This window comes from Chelonoidis abingdonii, chromosome 2 (genome assembly GCF_003597395.2).
Source record: "Chelonoidis abingdonii isolate Lonesome George chromosome 2, CheloAbing_2.0, whole genome shotgun sequence".
NCBI classification, from domain to species: domain Eukaryota; kingdom Metazoa; phylum Chordata; order Testudines; family Testudinidae; genus Chelonoidis; species Chelonoidis abingdonii.
Genome location: NC_133770.1, coordinates 241,999,407 through 242,018,583, shown reverse-complemented (window position 1 = coordinate 242,018,583; position 19,177 = coordinate 241,999,407). Strand labels below are relative to the sequence as shown.

At 39.7% G+C, this 19,177-nt stretch overlaps 1 protein-coding gene across 3 annotated transcripts; it reads left to right on the top strand.

Moving 5' to 3' along the window:
• The first annotated feature begins 1,973 nt into the window (after positions 1–1,973).
• Positions 1,974–18,813, top strand: LACTB2 (lactamase beta 2). 3 transcript variants are annotated; one of them, XM_075063073.1, is made up of 7 exons: positions 1,975–2,147; positions 3,442–3,605; positions 5,426–5,552; positions 8,040–8,218; positions 12,172–12,320; positions 14,916–14,993; positions 17,972–18,813. In XM_075063073.1, exons 1-7 carry the CDS (start codon positions 2,026–2,028, stop codon positions 17,972–17,974), a joined length of 822 nt encoding a protein of 273 aa, XP_074919174.1. In that variant the 5' UTR covers positions 1,975–2,025; the 3' UTR covers positions 17,975–18,813. The 3 variants fall into 3 exon arrangements, with proteins under 3 accessions (XP_074919173.1, XP_074919174.1, XP_032650347.1); XM_032794456.2 differs by having other exon boundaries at positions 1,976–2,147; positions 14,916–14,997; XM_075063072.1 differs by lacking the exons at positions 14,916–14,993; positions 17,972–18,813 and adding an exon at positions 13,547–13,649 and having other exon boundaries at positions 1,974–2,147.
• The last annotated feature ends 364 nt before the right edge of the window (positions 18,814–19,177 follow it).

Below are 19,177 nucleotides of genomic sequence, written 5' to 3'. Positions count from 1 at the left end.
GTTGCTGAGAGCCCAGGAGGGAAGTCAGGCTCCTGGTGGCAGGGAGCGGGAGCCAAGAGCCCGCAGGGACCAACTTCTTTCAAGCTTACAAAGAGCTCTTCCTCAGGTCTGGTAAATGTACTCAGAGCATCACAAGATGAAACAGATTGTTTATTGTAAGTAGTTAACACAACTACAACAACACTGCAAGCCAGGGAGTGGTGCATTCCTCAGAATATTGAAGGGAGCTGCAATGGTGACAAAAAGTAACCTTGGGCACCCTCCACCAAGATGTGTAAAGATCTGTTGGACTACAACACAGAATTGGGTCATAACCCACTCATATTGCACATGTGATATTAATGTATGTTAAATAGGTAATAAGAAAAATATTGGTTATTTGCAATGTTGGTAAGAACATGTTGCTTTGAGACTTTTTTCCTCCACTTGTCCACATACTTGTCCCCTGCCTAACCTGCGTACCTTCTGACTGCACTGGTTTTGCTCTGTGGCTCTTTTCGCCCTTATAATTTAGTAATTTGTAAGTATCTGTTTATCAGACTTATACAGAGATTATTTCCCAATCTTCAAATGAGCACTTTTCCTCACACCTAAGCTGCAAAACTTGGCTAATTAACAGTACTCTAAAGAAACTCACCATTGGACTGGGACGAGGCAATGCAAATTTCAGCCTGAAGGCAGAATTTGTGGGGAAGTTCGAAAATGGAAAAAATGCGGGGTATGGGGAGAAGATAGTGGAAATCAGTTTACGAATGTCATCCATCGTAGTTAACACCTGTTATAGGATGGCTTTTGAGTCTCGTGGTAACTTGTACCATACTTGACTCCCTTGGACAGACTCAGGGGAAGCCAAAGGCAGCATTATCTGTGTGTGGTGGTTCCTGCAGGGCTAAGCTGGAGCACAGAGGAGCGTTCCATGGGAGTTTCAGTCCCAGTAGCTGCCATGTACAGGTGGCATTTGGGTGCCAGAGGCAGAGCCACCCTTCCTGTGCTGTGGTTTGCTCAGATTTCAAGACAGCTTTCCCACACGAGGTGGCGACCCAATCCGGGTGACTAATGGCTTGTCTAGATTTACTGGAGGATCGACACGGCAGCAATCCATGTATTGGCAGTCAATTTAGTGACCATTGATCGCTTTCCCGTTGACTCCTATAATCCACCTGATTGAGAAGAATAAGGGCATGTCTGCAAACCAGTGGAGGTTGATTTATCTCGTCCAGTGAAGACATGATAAATCAACCGCCAAGTGCTCTCCCATCGACTCTGGTACTCCACCAGAGTGAGAAGTGCAGGCAGAGTCAACAAGGGTGCGTCAGCCGTTGACCTACCGCAGTGAAGACACCACGGTAAGTAGCTCTAAGAACATCGACTTCACCTACATTATTCACATAGCTGAAGTTGCATAACTTAGGGCTTATCTACGCTACCCACCAGATTGGCAGGCAACAATCAAGCCAGTGGGGATTGATTTATCATGTCTAGAAGAGCCACAATCAATTGATCCCTGATACATCAAACACTACCTGTCCGCTAGTATAGACGTACCCTTATATCGATCCCAACCACCAGTGTAGACCAGGCCTGAGATCAATCCCACCCCCAGTGTAGACCAAAGGGGAGGTGACAGGAGAGCGTCTCTTGTAGTGTAGCGAACACCTCGCGGTAAGTAGATCTAAGCTACAGCCAACCGAGTTAGGCTATTCACCTAAGTAACTCAAATTGCTTAGCTTAGATCAACGTTCCCCTTTGGTGTAGACAAGCCCTAGGAGCTCAGCTGAGGTGAACTCTTTGCTCTCAGGGTAGCTGGGGGAAGATGGCGACTGGTCCAAGGCCAAGCAGCCCCGCCCAACTTCCTCCGCGCAAAGGCAAAGGCCACGCCGCAGGCCCCGTGGGAACTAGACAGACAGCCGGACCCTCCGCTCCTGCGCTGGGCGGAGCTATTCTCCGTGAGGGCGGGGCAAGGGGAGCTACGTTCTTCTGTCGGGCGCGCGCCGCCGCCGTTAGGTTATTAGCGCTGCAGGGAAAATGGTGTCGCTGCTGCCGCGCATTGAGCGGCTCTCCTCGCGGGTGGTGCGCGTGCTGGGCTGTAACCCGGGCCCCATGACCCTGCAGGGAACCAACACGTACCTGGTGGGAACCGGCCCCAGGTAACAGCCCCGCCCCCCGCAGAGCGCGGGCTCGCGCCACAGGGCCGGAGCGGGCAGCTTCTGCCCCCTCAGACTCTGCTCCGCACCTGCAGCGCCGCGCGCTCCCCGCGCCGCTGGAGCTCCGCAGCCGCCGCCTGGCTGAGGCTGGAGCCGGGTCTCTGAGACAGCCCCAAGCCCGTGTTGCTCTCCCCCGAAGTCTGGGAGTGGGGCTATGCTCTCTGCGCTGTCGTGCATTTTAGGGGGGTTCCCAGGGGTCACGGGAAGCCGAGCGAGAGGGGTTGGGAAAGTGGGGCAGTGAAGCGTTTCTCCGGCTCTGGCACCCAATTTTACCCGTTTGGATGTTGGGTTTCTGGGTCCGTCAGGATTTCACCTTCCCTATCTTCCTTCCAGAGACGTTATACTTCTTCCCATATTTCCCTTGGCTCATGTGTCTTTAGTTCAGTGTTAAGCTCCATGGTCCAGCATAGTCAGTGATTTACCCAAGGGCGTCATGCAAGTGGGCCTACCAGGGCTCGTTCCCTGGGCTTGCCACAGTTTTTCTTGGCACTCAGTGTAAATTTTGACTTACTGACACTGATGTTGAGTGGTGTGCCAGGTCCAAAGTTTCAACATTGTTTATTTTGATTCAAAGATTCCTTTATGCCAGGGGTTCTCAAACTGGGGGTTGGGACCGCTCAGGGGGTCATGAGGTTATTACATGGGGGGGGGGGGAGAACACGAGCTGCCAGCTTCCACCCCAAACCCTGCTTTGTCTCCAGCATTTATAATAGTGTTAAATATATTTTAATTTATAAGGGGGGTGGTCGCACTCTCAAGCTTGCTATGCGAAAGGAGTCGCCAGTACAAAAGTTTGAGAACCACAGCTTTAGGCTGTCTGTAGGTGCTCTGGCAATTCAATGTTACAGCACAATAATCCATCAGCATTCAAAAAGCAAACATCTGTAAACTCAGCTTGGCCAAAAAAAACCCCACCTCCCATTTTTCTGGAAACATATCCTCAATCCTCTCCAAAAATCCTACCAAATACATGGCTTCTATAGCATGCCCAAACTCACTGAATTTAGGCTGTTCTGGACCAAAGGAGTGCCAGGGCCCTGATAAAGAATATACTGCCAAGAGACAACGAGGGAGGAAGGTAGCTCAAGCACTTCTGCTGATAGTACTGCAGCAGTGTGTCACAGGAAGAGGTGGTCTTCCTGAAGTATTTAGAGTTTCATCACCCAGGGAGTCTCTTCATTCTCTATTGACTTTTGTAACTGAACATTTCTGCCATATTTTCTCTCTTTAAATGTAGAAGGATCCTTATTGACACAGGAGAGCCAGCTGTACCTGAATATATTGGCTGTTTAAAACAGGCACTGACTGACTTCAACATCTCAATCCAGGAAATTTTAGTGACACACTGGCACCATGATCATACTGGAGGCATATCTGATGTTTGTAGAAACATCCACAATGGTAGGCAGAAGATTATAGTTTAATTTGACAGTTACTGAAGGAGCACTACTGGTTAGCTATAGGGACAGAGATCCTCTAATTAGAGTCTATTGGAGAACTGTTAGCTGGACTGTGCACTTGAGATCTTCATGTAAGCTATACAGTGTATTTAAACATGATGTTGTTACATGCATAGTATGAGTACAGTAAATAGTATGAGTGTTTGGTTTAGATGCACTCCAAGTGTTTCTTCATGTCAATATATAAATAAGTATTTACATATTTGGAAGGGGGAAAGCCTCATACTGTTAATAGTCTTTTGTCTATGAATGACAAGAGGGAAATTAGTTTACCATTGATAATTCACCCAACAACAAGAGATTCCTCCCTGAGAATAATCAATTGACAATTATTTTCATTTGAACAACAAGTAAATAACTGGAGGAGGTGGCTGATAACCACTTGAAAAGAAATTTTTGGTGAACGCCCAGATCCCAAACTGTGTAAGGTAGGGACACTTTGCATGTTTGTCCTTATCCAAAATAAACAAGATACCATATTGATAAACACTCAGTGATGCTTTTTTTGGTTAAATCTCTAAGTAGAAAAAGCTGTTTCTTTTTATACTTTATGAACAGTACAGAGAATGCAGCCCTTCTGTGTTTTATGAAAGATTGCCACAGGCTAAAACCTCACCAGAGTTACTTCCAGGGAGTCCCCAAGTGCAACTGTAAATGGTGTTGGTGTCTTAATGAGCAAGACACAACTTCTCCAAATGAAACTAATATTGGATTATTTTAATTTCAAAGTGAAATTTCATTTGGAGAAGTCATTTTTTGTTTATCTTCTTTAAAAAAACATTACTGATGCAGAACACCAGCAGTATTCAATTTTAGAGTTTTTAATATGTGTCTGAGTGGTCTTGTCCATGTAAATATGATTCCTTAATATACATAAGTTGTTGTTGCAATAACTTTTTTATTCTTTAATTTGCATTGAAATAGACTCCTGCATAATGGTACATCTACTCACATTTTGTAATTTTATGGGGCGTCCATGCTAGCAGCCTAAGACTAATCAATGCTTAACTATGAATAGGGCACTACCAAATTCACGGCCATGAAAAACACATCATGGACCATGAAATCTGGTTTCCCCCTGTGAAATCTGGTCTCTCTTGTGTCTTTATCCTATACTATACAGATTTCACAGCGTTTTTCAAATTGGGGGTCCTAACTCAAAAGAGAGTTGCAGGGGGGTCGCAAAGTCATTTTAGGGAGGGTCATGTTATTGGCACCCTTACTTATGCGCTGCCTTCGGAGCTGGGTGGCCGGAGAGCAGTGGCTGTTGGCCAGGTGCCCAGCAATCTGCTAGCAGCAGTGGAGAGTGCCATACCATGCCACCCTTCTGTGCTGCTGCCTTCAGAGCTGGGCAGACGCAGATTGGCAGCTGCTGACTGAGGGTCCAGCTCTGCAGGCAGCAACGCAGAAGTAAGGGTTGACAATACCATACCATGCCATCCTTACTTCTGGGCTGCTGCTGCTGGCAACAGTGCTGCCTTCAGAGCTGTGGTCCTGGCCAGCAGCAGCACAGAAGTAGGGATAGCAGTACGGCAGCTCCCCCTACAATAACCTTGCGACCTCCCCTCCCCCCCAAGCTTTTTGGGTCAGGATCCGTACAATTACAACTTGGTGAAATTTCAGATTTAAATAGCTGAAATCAAGAAATTTTATGATTTTTTTTTTTTAATTCTAGGACCGTGCAATTAACCAAAATGGACTGTGAATTTGGTAGGGCCCTAACTGTGAATGATCTAAAATGTGATCTATTTTTTTAAATAGGTTCCGAATATTGCATAAGTAAGCTTCCACGCACTCCTCATCGTGAGGAAATAATAGAAGGAGAAAAGCTAAAGTATTCATATCTGAAAGATGGAGATGTGTTAAAAACTGAGGGAGCCACTCTCAGGTAAATGTTAGTTCTGTGCTAGTAGGCTAAGTTCACTTTTAAAACTAAGAATGTTTCCTCTCATACCTCATAATTGTGAAGTTACTATTTATAACTGCATCATAATTTAGCTCTTATTTTTAAGACAGCCAAAACAGTTGAGGAGATTCGTGACTATGTCACAGTGAAATTATTTTTTCAATATAATAGACTGGAGGGCTGCTCATATGTCAGATCCTGGCACTACTTACTAATGCAGGTAGGCTTTCTGAAGCTAAATATAATACTGTTGAAGTCAAGAGGACCTACCTATGTGAGAGAGGATTACCTAATATTATCAGGATCCAGCCCCATGATTTCACCACTATCTAGCCGCCTAGAAAAATTGTGAAGGTTCCCTAGATAAAACTGTTCCTCAGGGCAACCATCTATATCTATGGTGTTTTATACTGCTGCCCGTTATCATAGTTTCTGAGTGATCTCCATGTAGAATAGATAATAACAAAGTCCATAATGTACTTCAAGGAATCTTTGGTACTTGTCTCATTTCAGGGTAAAAAATAAAAACTGTGCTTGGAGTAGAGGTTTTGGTTTTTAGATTTGTGTTGTCCAGAATTCTCCCATCAAAATAACTACGCTCTACTGCTTCTGTCAGTTTTAAGGAAACATCCTGCTTCCTTTCCTTACTTAGAGAGAGTCCCTTTCAATTCAGTGGTGAATTAAACTACTTCAGTGTTATAGAACAGTGGTTCTCAAAGCTGGTCCGCTGCTTGTTCAGGGAAAGCCCCTGGCGAGCCGGGCCAGTTTGTTTACCTGCTGCGTCCGCAGGTTCAGGCGATCACGGCTCCCACTGGCCGTGGGTCGCCACTCCAGGCCAGTGGGGGTTCCAGGAAGGTGGCCAGTACATCGTTTGGCCTGCGTCGCTTCCTGCAGCCCCCATTGGCCTGGAGCAGTGAACCGCAGCTAGTAGGAGCTGCGATCGGCCAAACCTGCAGACGCGGCAGGTAAACAAACTGGCCTGGCTTGCCAGGGGCTTTCCCTGAACAAGCGATGGACCACCTTTGAGAACCACTGTTGCAGAACACAGCAGTAGGCTGGCTTCAAGATCGACTTCAAGTAGTAAAAGATATCTGTTTGAAAGCATTTCATATGTTAAAAATAAATTTTGGAGATAAAAAAGAACAGCTACACTAGGGGTAAAAAAGGGCTTGCCGTTTAAATTATTACGTTACTGAAGACATACCATTACTCCTAAGATGGCCTACCTAGTGCTTGGACAAGATCAGCTCATGGATGAAGAATAACAGGTTGAAGGTGAACCAGAACAAGATAGAGTTTATAGTGGTGGGCAGAGGAGAGCATTTTGAACAGTTTGCAACCTTGATGCTTCTCCTTTAGTTGAAGGCACCCACCCACAATTGGTCAGTCCAGGCTATAGTTTAGTAGTGCTCTTGGATTCCTCACTGATGCTAAGTTCTTACATAGCAGCATCCACAGGTAAGGCTTTAAACCATCTGTAGTTGGCTGGGAGACTCTGTCCCATCCTGATAAACGATGACCCGGTCTCACTTATTCACACCTTCATCATCTCTCAGCTGAGCTACAGCAATGTAGTGTACTGGGCATAAAGCCTTCAGCCCTTAAGAAGATCCAACTAGTACAAGAATACTTCAGCATGTATCCTGAGCAACACAAGCAGTAGTGAACACATCAGACCTGGCCTCCACTCCCTACGCAGGCTCTCCATAGAATATTGAATCAAGTTCAAGGTCTTGGTCCTTATCTTCAAAGCGCTCAATGATCTGGACCCAAGAAATCTAAAGATTGCCCAAAGGTCCAGGATGAAGACTATGATAGACAAATTTGCTCCTCTGGCACAGAGGAACTTTCTACAATAGGGGTAAAGTTCATCTGTGTGGGATAGAGAGCTTTCTAAGGGGATGGCCTGACAGTGTGAATGAGCTCCCCCTGGGAACTGAGGGAAATTCACAAACCTCATTCCCTTCAGCTCCAAGTGCAAGGCACATTTCTTAGACCTTGCTTTCCCCAACATAAATGTGTATGTCTTTTTAAAAAAAAAAAAAACAAAAAAAAACTTGGAAACAAAATCGCAGCACATATTTCTTCTCCTGGGGAAAGGATAAGAGAAGAAACACCACATGACAGATACTAGCCATGTTGTGTAATACACTAATAGAAGGTGCTCAGATACTACAGTGATGAGTGTAGTGTAAGGACCTATGTTATAGAAGAGAATATTAGAGCAAATTATGTTTGCCAGTTTGCATATATGTTTATCAAGCTTAAGAAAATGGACCAGGTTAGCCCAGATCACATCATCTCTAAGCTAACATATCATATTAACCCTCTTTCCCTAACAAAGATTCTTTATGGAGGTTTTTTCTAGACTGCCATATTCATGGCTTTATCAGCATTTGTTTCTGTTACATGTAAATGGTGAATATGTGATCGTTGCATATAAAATTGTTCATTCCTTTCATTTAATAGAGTTTTATATACACCTGGGCACACTGATGATCATATGGCTTTACATCTAGTGGAAGAAAATGCTATATTTTCTGGTGACTGTATTCTAGGAGAAGGGACAGCAGTATTTGAAGACTTGTATGACTACATGAAATCACTGGAAATGCTGTTGCAAATGCAAGCTGACTTAATATACCCTGGTTGGTAGTTTACATTTCTTAATTAGATCTACTAGTTTATATAAAATATTTAAAATAGCTCCTCTAAGAATGTAAGAACTCTTACTACAGTCAAATAATATAGTATTTATATAATACTTAATGTACCATATCCAGCCTTTAGCTATTATAATTAACTAAAGGGCATTCAGTTTATTCTATTTAAGATACTGCATGTGTGCTTGCCATGATGCTATCCATTTCTCTCATGAGCATTATTATATTTGAGTGAAACGTGTGGTTGTGAGAAGTGCAGAATTGATAGCCCAGAAAACCAGGATCTTCTGTCGCAGAACACATGCAGGAGAGGCAGCATCAGTGGAAGCTGCTTCACACCATCTTACAACTGCACCTAAACCTGAACTAAAAAGACTACCTCAGGGGGGGAAAGGTGGGATCAGTTCAGTACGTATAGCCCTTGAGTCCTTGGCTTCTTTAGTCAGACTATGGCTAAGAATGCCAATTGTGGTCATTGTTTTTGAGGTAGACAGCTGTCCATTACAGGCTGGATTGAGACCATAAATTCATTTTGTAAAGGCCACCAAGCTATCAATCATATGATTATTTTAGTTACCAAACCATACTGAATTTGAGCCAGTGACCAAGAGGTCAAACTCCATATTCCACTAATTATCCTCCAATTTATTCAGTCTCCTTGACTTTTCTTTTTTAATCTTGGAAAACATTTAATTTTCATATAAAATTATGCCTCTTTTTTATCAAGACTGAATTTAAAAGCTCATGTGATGGTAAGATTTAAGTTCCTTATTCTCTTTCAAGATTGCATATCCCAGCTCCTGCCTACCTTTTCCATCTTTTCTTTTCATTCCCTTTTCCACACCCTGCATTTTGCATGATTAAATAACTTCAAACTCTTGTTTCTGCCTTCTTCATAAGAACATCCATACTGGGTCAGATCAATTGTCTGTCTAGCCCAATATCCTGTCTTCCAACAGTGGCCAATGCCAGGTGCTTCAGAGGGAATGAAGAGAAGAGGTAATCAAATGATCTGTCCCTGGTCACCCATTCCCATCTTCTAGCAAACAGTCTAGGGACACCATCCCTGCCCATCCTGGCTAATAGCCATTGATGGACCTATCCTCCATGAACGGATCTAGTCCTTTTTTTAACCCAGTTAGTCTGTTGGCCTTCATAGCATGAACCTTCTGTGAGTAGCTTCCTTCACTTAGTCTACCATATTGCCACTCTTTCTTCATGTTCTTTGTTAAAATGTACTACTTTGAAAAGAAATACATTTTTCATCTGTAGATCTTAAAGCACATTACCAGAGAGGGAAGATCATTATTCCCATTTTACGGATGGGGGTATTGAACTGACTTGCCCAAGCTAACCAGGGGTAAAGCTGAAAATAGATTCCAGGTGCCCTGAGTCCCAGTCCAATACCTTATCCACTAGGCCACACTGCCTTCTCTGTAAACTCTACAAACCATGTTCCTCTTCTTTGATTAGCTTTCCTCATGCCAAAAGTATGTGTTAAATTCCACCTTTTTGTCACAATTCTGTTTCTCTCTCATCCCCCTCTCTGTGTTTTATTATCTATCTAGATTACAAACTCAAGACAGGAGGCTTGTCCTTCTGCTTTTCTAAAGCACCTAAAACACTGCTGGCAATAGACAAATACATACCCTAATTAAGATTCTAATAAGGCAATAGGATATTGTGCATTTTCAGTGGCCGATGGCCATAGGTATCCTTGTACAGCATTTTGAATCGGAACTAATTTTGTTTCCTTAACCATGTTTAATAAAATATTTGTGCACGTCCATAAACAATAGTTATTCCCTAATCAGAGAACAGTTTTCTATCACCACTATTTGCTGTATTAAAATTGGTAAATTTATTATAGTAACTTCTTTTATTTGTATTCAGTTTTATTCATGCTGAGAATCCTCTCCGTTTGACAGCCTTATTCTCTACCTTTCCTCTCTCTAACACACACACCCTCTACCCTGCCCGTTTGCCTACTGTGAAGATATTTATATGGCTCAGGTTTTTTATTTTTTCCTTATAACTTTTTATATTTAACATTATTTTTTTAATTGAATATACAATAGAACCTATTCACTGTTTGTATTTTATAAGACTCCCTGGGAACTGAAAGATACTTTGGCCACCAGATGGCTCTCTCACTTTTCCATTAATACAACCTTCCTACTAAGTAATGTGAGTACTTTAAAAATTGAATGTCCATTAACAGACAAATCTTTCTTAATTTTAAGGAGCTAAACAGTATTAAAGTTAATATGTTCCAAGGAATATTTGAACTTAGACTTCCTAAAATGAAGAATTTAAAATAATGAAAATTAACCATTACTACAGTGTTGTATACTAATACATTCACAGTTCTTGCTGTCTCTTAAATAAATGCACAAATATATAGTATCATGTTTTGTATTTAAAAAAAACAAGCTTAATTCTGTCCGTATAGTCCTGGACAGCCTTAACTTATATTCAGATTCTGATAGTCTCACACTTTAACAACACAGATTTTTCCAATATCGACTGCCATCAAAATCTCAAGTTTAGCCATCCAAATACAGAACAAAGACTTTATCATTCCAACTTCTCATTGTAACCAAGATCACAAATATGACTTTTCAGCACATTATACTGTATGAGAACACCATCCACTATTCTGCTGTAAGGTAGAAAGCCCACATGGAGCTTCACAGTTTTATAAAGAAAATTAATAAAGAAAGTGTAATTTTTTTTCTAAGTATCACAATAGGAGAGCAGAATTTCTCCTATTAAGTAATAAAAGTTGACAAATGTCTTATTTCCTTAACAGTATTAAATGAGGGAGGAAGAATGGCCTTGTGGTTAATCCTCTGAAATAGAATTTGTGGTCAATTCCTACCTCTGTCACAAACTTGCTATGTGACTTGAGAATGTCACTTATCCCTCTGTGCCTAAATTTCTCATCTGTAATATATGGGTAATGATACTACTTCAAAGGGGTGTTACAAAAATAGATTCCTTCATGGTTGTGATGCACTCTAGTGCTATGATGATGGGAGGCATCTGGGTATCTAGGGTGATACAAACCAGTGTTTGCATAAGGTCTAAACTATTAAAATATTAAAATACATCCATTAAAATACATATATGGAATAGATCTAGAAATGTATTTTTAATTTTTTTGCAAGTCACTTATTAGATGTATTGATGGGGTATTTGTGCTGAAATGGAAAAGAGCTCAAACCCAAACTATAAATCTGAGTGCTCCCAAAAGTTGAGACAGTTTATATCGAGATTTGGTTCCAAGGTTTTCAGTTTTGGCCCAGTATCATAGATAAATAAGTGTACGTGTACATGGTTTCTGGAGATGAGCTGGTATGCAGGGTGTGTGAACCTTCTTGAACGTTGCAAAACTTTGGTTCCATTTTCATATCCAAACATTGGATCTCTAGCCCAATGGAGGTGGAGTGTGTGAAATCTTTTTCAAATTGAAATGACGGGTTTGTTGATAACTATATATTTCTGATTCAGAACTAAGGTTTGCTTTGGAATGTTTAATTTGACTTTTCACCACTGCAGACTTTGAAAATGAACAGTTACTGTATTACAGCCTTTATAAGGAGAAGTGGATGGGAGCGGGACCTCACAGGAAGAGGCAGGGCAAAGGGGAAGAGGTGAGGTGAGGCTTTAGAGAGATTATGCTGGGCAGGGGTGAGGAAGAGGCAGGGAGTGGAGGTTCCAGCATTCCTGCTACTGTCTGATTTTTTTAAATATTTCCAAATTGGCACTGGCAGGGTGGTAAGGACAGGGATGCTGCTGCTTCCATAGGATTTGTAGGCTTATCAGAGCTTTTTACCAAAGTGAGAGAATATTTGTGAGCAAATAATTAAATAAGTTGTTTACAAAATTCTGTTTCTTATGTTAAAAAAAACTCTTGTAATTGTGTTTGAATTTAGGACATGGCCCCGTAGTACATGATGCACATGCTAAAATTCAAGAATACATTTCTCACCGAAATGCACGTGAACAACAAATCCTAAATGTTTTGCAGGAGAATGCTGGAAAATCATTTACATCAATGGAGCTTATAAAGATTGTATACAAGGTAATTATAGTTAAAACGTTATTAAATTGAACTAAAGAGCACAACCTTAATTTTCACTTTAATAAAGTCAACATGGTATGTGTTTGTGTGTGGGCTTTTAGGAGGCTTCATAGTTAAGCGGAGCCACATTTCGCACTTTTTCTGTTCTAGTCATGTGCGGTAAAGGACTAATGTAGCAAAATGCACACGTGACTATAAGCATGTAAGTAGTCTTGCAACTTAAGTGCTTTACTGGATATGGGCTTAAATTATTTTTATTAACTTCTACCTTTCATAATTATTTTTAAGCTTAGTAATCACACATTTCTCATGAGGATCAAGAAAGTTTGTAGTTATAAAATAGTCAGATCAGAATGAACAATGTCAGACAATAATTAAATATATTTATGTCCAGGGTTGTTTGGCGTCTCCTTCAAGATATTTTAGAACTTATAGTTGCAAGCTCCAACAGGCTTCAAGAAGGTGCAGGCTAAAAACTGTCCTAGAAACTCTGTGTTCTGACTGCTTGCCATGGGGCAACAGGAGCTGGATCCTGTGACTTAAAAGATGAACAGCCTGTGCATTCAAAAGCCTGTTTATTTTTCATCAGACAGAGCCCTAAAGATAGTCTCTCTGCTTACCCTTCCTCTCTTTATGGTAATTCTCAGTATGTAGGGCATGCAGTATAGAGAACTCTTTCATGATGTTGCTTACAGGAAAAACTTATTCACTGGGCTGGGCTGAAAGGGAAAGTGCAAGATGCTGGGAAGGCACAAGATAGCTGTCAGCCATCCTACTCTGACATGAGCTATAAACATCCTGGACAGGTTTACAAAGAGTTTTGCGAACACATCTCAGGTGTTTGAAGTTCCAGTCTGTGTCCTGGAGACTGGGAACTACTGCAGCCTAGGAGGGATTTTTCTGTAATGCTGCCCTCTCATACAGATCAAGCAGAGACTGCTACCTATTGTCTGTCTGAGCAGCTGTTCTAGGCTGATAATTTTTGTGTAGAGTGGAAACTAGCTCAGAGCCAGGGAAGAGAGCCAGTAGCCCCCCTCCCCCACACATTGATTTAAGTGGCAGGGGAGATTAATCAGAGGAGCAGGGGAACTGGGTGGTGGGGGATAATGACACCAAAAGGTAGAAATTTGGGAGAGGTGGGTCCCCCATGTAATTTCAGATAGGTATGGGGACAAGCCGGGGTAACATACTCTGAATTTTAAATCTCTCCCTGCCCCCCTTTGAAGACAGGTATAGGCTGTGGTGGGAGAGCCTGTTGTGGAAGGAACAGTTATGTGAGGAGAGGTGGTTTCAAGGAGAAGCTCCATTACTTCAGGTAGGCATCCAGAAGTTGTGATGCTTATCAGAATCACAAACATTCTGAGGGTCTCCAATCACTAATTTATAATATTTTTTACAATGGCACTACATTTTTAATATGGAGATAACTGTTTTGCCACTCTGATATTTATTTTTAAAATAACTGAAAATTTACCAAGACAACCATTTAGATCCCAGAAGATCTCTAACTGCCAGATCCATAGCATATTTGGAACATTTCCCCCAAAGTTTAAGAAATGCTGGCAATTGTGGAAAAAACCTTGAGGAATGGAAAGGGAATTTGATGTACAACTGCCCACCGTCATATCGCCTCTATATAAATCCATGGTACTCCCACACCTTGAATACTCCATGCAGATGTGGTCACCCCATCTCAAAAAAGATATATTGGAATTGGAAAAGATTCAGGAAAAGGCAACAAAAATTGGTAGGAGTATGGAGCAGCTTCCATATGAGGAGAGATTAATAAGACTGGGACTTTTCAGCTTGGAAAAGAGACGACTGGAGGGTGGGGGGATATAATAGAGGTCTATAAAATTATGACTGGTGTGGAGTAAGTAAATAAGGAAGTGTTATTTACTCCTTCTCATAACACAAGAGCTAGGGGTCACCAAATGAAATTAATAGGCAGCAGATTTAAAACAAACAAAAGGAAGTATTTTTCATACTACACACAGTCAACCTGTGGAACTCCTTGTGAGAGGATGTTGTGAAGGCCAAGACTATAACAGGATTCAAAAAAGAACTAGATACGTTCATGGAAGATAGGTCCATCAATGGCTATTAGCCAGGATAGGTAGGGATGGTGGCCCTAGCCCCTGTTTACCAGAAGCTGGGAATGGGCGATGGGATGGATCACTTGATGATTACCTGTTCTATTCGTTCCCTTTGGACACCTGGCATTGGCCACTGTGAGAAGACAGGGTACTGGGCTAGATGGACCTTTGATTTGATCCACTATGGCCGTTCTTATGTTGAGCTTTGTATTTGGCTAAATACTAAAATTAGAAATGGTTTATTTGTAATACATTGTTAAATTTGGACTATCTTAAACATGTGCTATCCTGAATTAGGACATAATGCAAAGAATGGGAAAAAAATAAAAAAATATTATTTAAACTGGAGATTTAAGTGGTATGATTTATTTCACTTCTTTGCCACTGCTGGTGGGTAGTTGAACATAGAAGAGTTCCCTTTTGTGTATTGAGGAAAATAAAAAAAGAAAAATTATTGGCAGATATGACATGACTATATATTCATTGTATTTCTATTTAGGAAACTCCTGAAAACTTACTTAAAGCAGCAGAAAATAACCTTACCCTTCACTTAAGGAAATTAGAAAAAGAAGGAAAAGTGTGTAAGTTTTTTCTTTTTATAAATTATTTCGTACAGTATTTTGTTAAATTATTTCCTGGTACTCAGACATAGATAGTTTTTCACACAACTTTTGTAGTATTAGTAGTCACTCAGACAATTTAAAGTAGAATTAAATTAAAAACTAAAGTGATTTAACGTTAAGGATATCTAAAGTTCTGGTAAAGATCATATAATATATTTGAGAAACTGCCTGTGACAAATAAATACTATAATAATGCATATATTCAAGAGATCAGAATTAAAGTATATATGCATAACAGTAGTATTTGTCATCACACACAGTTGCTCAGATACATTTTATAATGTTTTTCTAAAAGTTTAGATCAGCTGTGATTACATAACTAATGACTTTTTTAGGCATTTGTTACTGGGGGGGCAAAGTTAAAAATTGTGTAACCTTATTGTTTACATTTCCTGACTTTTATAGTAATTAACTGAAACCTAATGTTGTGTTGTATTTAGAGTTTTTTGCATTTTACTTTCAAGTTATTTTAAAATAAAAATGGTCAAGAAAATGTTCCAGTCATGTAATAAGACCCCTTAAGAAAAGGCCATGTAATGGTTATCAGTGTCTTTAGAAAACGAGGCACTTGAAAACCTTAACAGGCATTAGCCAAAGGCTAACAAGTGTATGTACCAGTATATAAAAATATAAATATTTACAAGTGAATAAGCTGTCAGGGTTTTAAATAAAAACATTCAGCCCAATTTTCTTCAAATTTGGATTTTTTTTAAAGTGATAAATAAAGTTTGAATAAATGGATTTGGTATCATTTTAAGTTAAAACATCTGAAGATAGAATTTTTAAAAAGGAAGCATTGAAGTCTAAATCATGCCTTCAGGCACAATCATTGCTTTGGTGCTGTAACTGTAGAAGCTGAAGAAGCAATACTATGAACCATATTTTGTGCATAAGAGCAATGCAAGCAGAATGCAGTAGGGCATCATTATGATCCCTTGAAGTCATTACACCTTTTAAATTGTGTAGCATGTGTTCTCCCATCCACTGCTGGACACTGGCAAGCACACTGAGGATAGGTCCTGGCCACTTCACCAACTTGGCTGAGTAAGACCTCTGTGGGCCTTACGTGCTGTTAACCATACTAACAAGTCCCTCCCTTTCCCACCCCCAAAGCCTCATCTGAGGTAGCACAATCAACAGGCTATTTTCTGGGGCTTGTGCAAATACCCAAGGAATAGATGAGTAGATGCTTCCCATGCCCCTCCTCAGAGGAGCGACAGCTTGCCCATTAATAAGCTGTGCACATATGCACAATAAATCACCTTAAATGTACATTTGTCAATTTAATATGTTCGGTTATGCATGTTCAGTGTGTACCTTTCAAACAATCAAAAGTTGTTAAAGCCAGTTTTTTCCCAAGTAAGAATTTTTTCACACTTCCTGAAACCATAAAAATTCACCTTTTTGTTAAGCGACCAAGGACACTGAGCTTCAGTCAAAAAAGGGTGTGCTTCAGAAAGAAATGAGCATCTAAAATTGTTTGGCAGCCTTAACGATTATGGGTTGTACCAAATGCTGGCTAGAATAATTCTGGTGACTTTTCTTCAACATGTTACTTTTGATGCATATAGAAATTAATTTACATGTTGTTCCTTCCTTGGAAGAATCAAAAAGATGCTTTCAGGTCCTTTATGCACATTGAGTATTCTTGTGGGAGGTTGATGGGGGGCAGCAAAGTTAAAATATAAGAACTATGGTTTTTTGCTTGCTGATTGGTACACTTCGTAGTGCGAATATTAAATTTGTAAGTACTAAATAGAGCTTAGATTTGTGATACACGTGACAGCACAATACCTTTGTCAATATTTCAGTTCAGCGTAAGGATTTATATTGAGAAAAATACATATTATTGGTCCTGAATGAGTACTGTACAAGTCCTTGTATATTCATACCACTGATCATTGACCTTTGATTTTGTTTTGGTACAAAGCCATTTTTTAATACAGTTTGAGCTGCAGTATTTAAAATTTTGGTCTGTTCTTAGAAAACAGTAGCTGCAGTCAAATGAAAGTTTCTTCTAACTTTCACAAAATATTTGTCCAAAGAAACCTCTTGTTAATGTGCAGCACTGAATATGCCTAACATATTTTATTCCATTGTTATATGAAAGCTATAACAGTAGTTTGGCACATGGTTCTATCTAATGGAGTCACTAACTCTCCATGTAGTTCTAGAGACTGCAGTGTGGTTCTACACCTTTTTTTATAACCTCATTTCAGAATTGTACTGCCTTTATTGATTTGTATCTCACTTTTTTAAAAGTATGTGTACAGTAGTGTGTTATAATTTTTTTTATATATAAACTCTGCTCTCTCCCTAGTTTGGATGCAAGTATTGTGAGGGCCCTTACATCAAAGTCAGTATTTGACAGTTTAAAAAAGATGTCATGAATGAATCAAAACAATTTCTGCCAGGTTTTGAAAACCTTGATAGAAAATTACTTTGTGCTGTTAACCTAACAGTATGACTTACTTTCAAACTGGGTACAAACTTTAAAAGAACAGCATGCTCTGTTGCTCAAAGATTCTTAATATTCAGAAGTTCCAGTATGTTTTCCTTAAGTTTTATAATTATATTCATTAAAATTCATTCTTAATATGGTTTATATCCCTAGAAGTCTGGCTTTGTTATAGTTAGCCAATTTGTGAATGTTTAACAATCTCCAGTAAACTAAACATTTAACCTTAACCTTCAGTATTCAGGTGGACAGCATTGTGGCTTTAAAATAAAGTCTCCTACTGTGCATACACAAATGGATTTTAAGATATATGGTGTGACAACTTCATGTGTCTGAGGTTAAAATTAAACTTTCTGAGTTACTTCATTTTGCTAATATTTTCCTTTTCCATAGCAAAAAACAATGTATATTTAGACCCAACAATGATAGCTTTCAGTGACTAACTTGGCCAGTTTTATTTTTTTTCCTTAACAGTAAATGAAAAGTCTCCCAACTTCAGGTGGAAAAGCAGTTTGTAAGTGTTGCAAGAAATAGAAACAAGATTGTGTATTCTCAGATAAATACCTACACGCAACCTCTTTTATATAAATACATGAACTTGTATATGCAGAACATTGGATGGAGAATTAGAGGAATCCAAAAGCACTCCGCTGTTATGTAAAATCAGAACAACATTTTTGTTAGGAAAGAAAAATAAATTACATAATTCTGCTCTCTTATATAAATTTTACGTAATCTATTGTTACAAAGTACTCAGATAACCAATGATTGTCATATTCTGTCTGATGGGAATTGAAAAAGCTTGTGTATTCAGTTAGTCAAATGAAGTTACTGTGAACAGCTGTATGTTGTTCTTTTTGTAAAATTGTTGACTTTGTGTTGCCACTGACAGAAAACAGCTAGTAAAGGTACTATTATAGTATAAAGTAATTATTGATGACAACTGTAGTGCAAAAACTGATTGAAAAGGTGGCAGAGTGACTTTCACAATGACCTATTTTCACTTGTTCATACTACTGCAAAAATGACTTTATTTGGGATCTGTGAGTGCTCAACCCTTCTGAAAATCCAGCCACTTTTATTAAGATATCTAAGTATTGTTTTTTGGAGCCTAATTTTAGACACCCAAAGTTGAAATTTTTGGCCTCTATGTCGGCTGTTGCTATTTAATCTAGAAAGATTCAATGCAAGAGCTAAGTGAGCAAAAAAGTAGTTCCAGCTTTTTGTAGTCTCTGAGGAAAAACCTTTCCTAGCAGATTTAGTGTAAGGAGCTACTGTTAATTTTAACTGTTCGTGCCAGTTAAGACAATTGTTTACTTTTGCTGTGATTTTATTTTATTAATGCAAACAAAACTTTATATGTGCAAATGAAACAATCACATGATTTTAAAAATACTATACAGATAATTATTAGAGATGTATTGAACACTAAGCAGTTGAAGTCCCAGGTGTTTGCCAGTTTTAAATATTGATTTATAAATTCTGCCCTCAGTTGCCCATCAACATCATATAAATTACAAAGGTGGAACAAGGCAAAATTTGACTGTAAGACTCTATATACTGTCTGTGATTTAAAAATACAATAGAATGTTTTAACTGAAGATCACGTTGGACCTGAATTTCGGTTTTCTGTGTAGCTTAAACTTTTGAAGTAGCTGAACCTGTAAATATTTGCACTAC

Excerpts from the sequence above, each read along its gene's own strand:
- LACTB2 (XM_032794456.2), top strand. The coding sequence starts at position 2,026 with ATGGTGTCGCTGCTGCCGCGCATTGAGCGGCTCTCCTCGCGGGTGGTG. Across the intron at positions 2,148-3,441 it reads CTGGTGGGAACCGGCCCCAG|AAGGATCCTTATTGACACAG; the intron begins GTAACAGCCCCG and ends CTTTAAATGTAG. Across the intron at positions 14,998-17,971 it reads AGAAAAAGAAGGAAAAGTGT|TAAATGAAAAGTCTCCCAAC; the intron begins GTAAGTTTTTTC and ends TTTCCTTAACAG.